General features: G+C 40.9%; 1 protein-coding gene across 1 annotated transcript in view; it reads left to right on the top strand.

The window, feature by feature from the left end:
• LOC107758883 (BRCA1-associated ATM activator 1-like) overlaps nt 1–3,479 on the top strand; it is a 12,493-nt gene extending 9,014 nt beyond the window's left edge. The window contains 3 exon segments of the mRNA XM_016576712.1: nt 1,110–1,208; nt 1,321–1,490; nt 2,690–3,479. Of these exon segments, the coding sequence (XP_016432198.1) occupies nt 1,110–1,208; nt 1,321–1,490; nt 2,690–3,430 (1,010 nt within the window). The 3' untranslated portion in view covers nt 3,431–3,479.
• The last annotated feature ends 1,693 nt before the right edge of the window (nt 3,480–5,172 follow it).

Here is a 5,172-nt window from a genome sequence, read left to right as displayed (position 1 = left end):
TTTATCCTTCCGGAGCTCCTCCGTGAGACTCGAGACCGGTGAGTGGTGCAGGTGTCGCTCATTATCAATTACTCCACCGGCCTCGCTCTGTTCCCACGGCTCTCGGCCCCGCCCCTCTCGTCACATACCCCCATCGCCCCCTCGTAGGCCGGGGAGTACCCACGAGACTGCGCTCTACTCCCCCCCCCTCCCCCCTCGGGGGGAGCCGATCACGGCGGCCGCGGCATACCTGGGGGTAAGGACTTGAGGGCAGCCGGCAGCGAGTCCCCCGTTCCCTGCTCCTCCCCAATCATGGCGGATGGCAGCAGGCTCCGGCCTCCTGGTGAACGGCACCAACTCCTCCGCTCCCTCTCGGACGGCAGCCACCCCTCCTCGACCCAGGAGCGCGGCAGCGAGCTCTCCGTCCCACCTCGTCTTCCATCGTTCCAGCACCACCGTCTCGGGCAGCCACCGGTGGTCTCTCCGCTTGTTCCTGCTGCCCGATCTCCTCAGCACCGTGACCCCCCTCAGCAGCGAGGGCTCTCTGACAGCGTGTCCGTCCTTCCTCCTGGGTTTCGGCACCAATGTAACACAGTTCGTAGTCACGGGAAGGAGGCGGCGGCAACTGGCGAACATTTAAACAAAACTTTAATAATAAAGTAAACAAAATAGCGCGACAGCCCCTTGCGGATGACTGTCGCGCACAAACAGAACCAAAACACAAAATAAAGTCCAGGCCTGGTCCTCTCTTGTCTTTCACTGTCATAGCACCTCCTTTTATCCTTCCGGAGCTCCTCCGTGGGACTCGAGACCGGTGAGTGGCGCAGGTGTCGCGCATTAGCATTTACTCCACCGGCCTCGCTCCGTTCCCACGGCTCTCGGCCCCGCCCCTCTCGTCACACATACATTGTAAGTTATTGAGAATTAGAGATGCACAGATCAAGTCTAAGTAAGATGTGTGAATAAATGATGACAGAATTTTCATTTTTGGGTGAACAATCCCTTTAAAGGTTCAAAAATGATGCTATTGTTTTGAAATGAAATGGATTGATGTCAAAATGCTGACATTGTGAGCTATTGTGAATATTTTGGCAGTAGATGGTCATGAAGCTAGCATGTGTGTTTTGCAGACCTCTTTCCTGTATTGGAGAAACGGATGTGGGATTTGCGATGGGAAGTGAGAGACTCCACACTAGAGTTCATCACCCAGCTGACCGCTGCTCTCAACGGTACCACAAGCATATTTATCTCTACACTTTTATCATTTCATTTATTGCTGTGCAGACTATTTTAGTGATCATTTTCATCCCTATTATTGTACTTCTTGTCTCTTTCTCCCAGGTAACAGTGGTTTCACTGAAGCTCTCCACACCAGTGGTATGGTCTCCGTTCTCCTGTCTTCATTGGCAGACACAGAAGGCTATGTCAGAGCTAGTGCTGTGGCTGCGGTTGGGGAGGCAGTTACTGCTTCTTTCCATCAGGCGACACTTGAGAGAAATAGCAACCTTCTGGTGAGACACATTGCACACAATTCCAGCTTTTCAAATATGATCTTTAGAATGGTCCTGCATTTTTCTAAAGTGTGTAGCGTGTGCGTAGAATCATGCATGATCTTTGCTTTTTGAGTTGAAAAACCCTACAAGTGATTGCCCATTTCTGCTCAATGTAGACACCTCAATCCCAGATTTTTAAAGCAATTTGTTCTGTTCAATAATGTCATAAAAGAGCACAAGAGAACAAAATGACAAGCGACATATAGGTCTCTTTATTGTAGACTGCATTTTTGACACTATGCACCATAAATTAAATCTTCTGCCGTTTACATTAAATGACACATTCATATTTGTTGCTCAAAAGTAAGTGCAGTGTTAATGTCATCAACAAAATTGATTAAAATTGAATTTTAACTTTTTTTTTTTCATTTCACAAACAAAATACTTTTGATAAAAAAATATATGGAAAATAACACTGCAGTATATTAACAGTGCACTATAAATGTTTTGGGAGAAGTGAAATCTAGAAAGAATATGATTGTTTAAAATAACCAAAACACATCCTATACAAATTAGATTAATCAGATATGTACACAACATAAACATATTAGAACTTACATCTGCACAAAATGTACACATTTTGTTAAATGTTGATACATATTTAATGAAATATATAAAACGTATGAATATGTGGGTTTAATTTTGCGCTTGCGTAATTAAAAGTTGAGTGCAATTTAAGATTTTTTTTTTTGTAAAAATAACTAAAATTAAATCAATATTGACTCAATTTGAGACATAGAGTGAACATAGAGTGTTTGGTTTAATTTTATACATTTAAAAACTCGTCAAGTACAATGTTATTTTGTTAACTAAAATAAGGTGCAATTTCAATGACATCAATAATGACTAAATTTAAAAGATTTTTGTTAGAAGACAAAAGAAATATAACTGCAGAAATAAATATTGGGTTCTGGAAAATTAAACTACATGAACAATTCATAAACGGTATGTTATTCACTATCTCAACCCTGACTGTTGCTAACCACCAGCTGAAATGCATTTATTTGAACCAAAAAAAACAAAAAGATTTGAGTCGCTAATGAACTACCAGCCTTCCAGACCTTGTCCAGTGGCATAATTGTAGCCCATTGATCATTTAAATGAGACATTTTGTTTCTCAGTCTAATCACATGTTTTTATGTATTATTGGACTTTAGGAGAAGGCTTTGACACAGATGATGATCGTTCTCTCTCAGGACACAGAGGTCTTCCCTCGTAGAGCAGTGGTCAAAGCTTTCACATCATGGCTGAAAGGATCACACCCCCTAACAGCCTTGGACTCGTCCCTGAGCTCTGTCCTTTCACTGGGAGGCAACGATTTTGACTGGGAAGTGAAAATGCATACGCTGGAGCTAGCAGAAGTGTTGATGGAGAAGACACTGACCTGCTGTCCATACATGCAGAATGTTGATTTCTCTGAAAAGACATGTTTGACGCAAGCCTTGAGCAGACTGAAAGATTTTGGGCTGTTTGACTTGCTGTTTAACAGCTTGTTTGACTGCGACAGACCAGTGTGTGAGAAAGCCTGTGCACTCTTAGTCAGACTCAGAACACTTACAGCTGAGACCGCAGATTTGGATCACAGCGCTCTTGTCTTGAATGTATGTGGGAACAGATGGGGGGATGAGGTGCAGAGAAGATACCTCAAGAAACAACAGGCCAAAGCATCTGTGTGTGCCACGGATGGAGCTACAGGATCTGATGAGAGAACGGACAGTGAGCTGCACTGCATCAAAGACATTAGCCTGCCCACGATACTGCAGATTCTAGATTTAAATGACATGCAGAGGATGTTGATGTTGAGTAGTGATCATGTTGTGAATTCGCCCCAATCGCTAATGGAGGACATTCTTTCAGCAGCCCAGCAGAGTGAGGAGAATATAGTGGATTGCTATTGAGAATATACTGTGCAACAGTTTGACTTTTTTAATGGAAATTTAATCCAACCTGTATTTTCAGTTTTTTTTTTTTCTCCATCTGCTGGAAATGTTTCTATAAAAACTTCCCAAGCTTTTTTGTCAGCCGAACCCCTTTTTAACTCTTTCCCCACCATAGACAGAATTTTCTGGCTTTCTGTGTTTCCACTGTTATACATAGGGGGCGCTATTACACATCTTCTGAAAGATGGCTGAAAAAATGAGCCTATTTTCAAAAATAGTGGAGTGTTCCTTTAAAGAACTCTATTATTCATCTATATTTATACATCTATCTCATTAAAAAAGCATAGATAAATACAACAGAACAAAAATATATAAATTAAGTAAACAGTGCTTTAGGTTTTTCAGGTCTGTATGCAGTAAGTCACTGTATAAATTAAATATAGAATAATCTTTTTCAAAGCTACAAATGTTATTTTTTCAAAAGCAATAAGTATTTTTCTCTTTGTCTTTTGTTGTTTGATTAACATTAAGAAAGAGGCAGCTCTATTAAGCTGTTGTCACTTTAAGACCTACAGTAATACACGCCTAATACACGTGGTTGAACTGTACAATGATGATTGAACCGTGGGGGTGGGTCTGTACGGATCACAGATCAACTACAATCCGTTACATTGGATAGGAACCAAAAATAATATTTGCTATGGGCTCCCATTAAACACTAAAGAAGTTCACCCTGCTGTTGTTTACTTCCACAGTCCAAACTCAGAGCTGTGAAAAGGGTCCATATGTGACCATAATAATAGATGTCACTTAAGCAAATATGTGCTAGCATTTCACATCACTTCAGCAAATACTTACGATTCACTCAACTGCTCACCAGTTGGCCAATACGATGGATGTTGTTAAAGAAGTACTTTACTGATTCATACTGCTTAAAAACAGAAAAGATGAGTGCTTATTTTCATAGCGCTCCCTCATGCACTCATTGAAACAGTATGCCGAGTCCTAATAGTGAAGTGACAACTGAATACTACAAAATACTCTTATCATTTACTCACCCTTATGTTGTTCTAAACCTGTATGTTTTCTTTATTTTATTGAGCACACAAAAATTGACAATAGGTAGAATATTGACTTAAACAGTATTGACCAGGCACTGTCAAGCTCCAAAAGCAGCATTTTAATAGTTCATATGAAATGAGATCCCAAATCTCATCGATTTTTGTTCAGTTTATGCAGTGTATATATTGTACATTGTCAGTGTATATTGGTTGTATGGAAAAGAGCAGCAGAATGTTAAAGATGGTTGTGTATAGATATGCACAGTAAAACACATACCAAATTAAAGTCGCTCCTCCTGCGATGAGCTTCTTGAATCCCAGAATCCTTCCAGAGAGAATCAATAGCTTCAACATAAGGTTGAAATGTACAGGGCTCCAACGTTACACGCCAGTCGTAAGACCTGAATAACATTTCATGCATCTCATTGGTGAAGTTTTGCAAAGGAATGCCCAATTTCTTTCTTTCTTGAACCAACACTCTCATACCCTATAAAACAAAAGAAAGAAAAATGTCAGAAAAAAGGATGTTCAGTTCAGTTTATTATAATGTATAATGTACAAAATGATACATTGATTGTCTCAGATGGTAATAGAGTGGGGGAACTATGACGTCACTTTGTATGCGGATCGGCTGTTAGCATCACATTGGTTCCCTCGACAAAAGGCCAGTGGGATTTTTCCATAGGCTTTTGGATTATC

The sequence above is a fragment of the Sinocyclocheilus rhinocerous genome, unplaced genomic scaffold, assembly GCF_001515625.1.
Source record: "Sinocyclocheilus rhinocerous isolate Xijiao unplaced genomic scaffold, SAMN03320098_v1.1 scaffold1435, whole genome shotgun sequence".
Lineage (NCBI taxonomy): Eukaryota > Metazoa > Chordata > Actinopteri > Cypriniformes > Cyprinidae > Sinocyclocheilus > Sinocyclocheilus rhinocerous.
The sequence above is the reverse complement of the archived record's forward strand: the minus strand, read 5'-3'. Positions and strand labels throughout refer to the sequence as shown.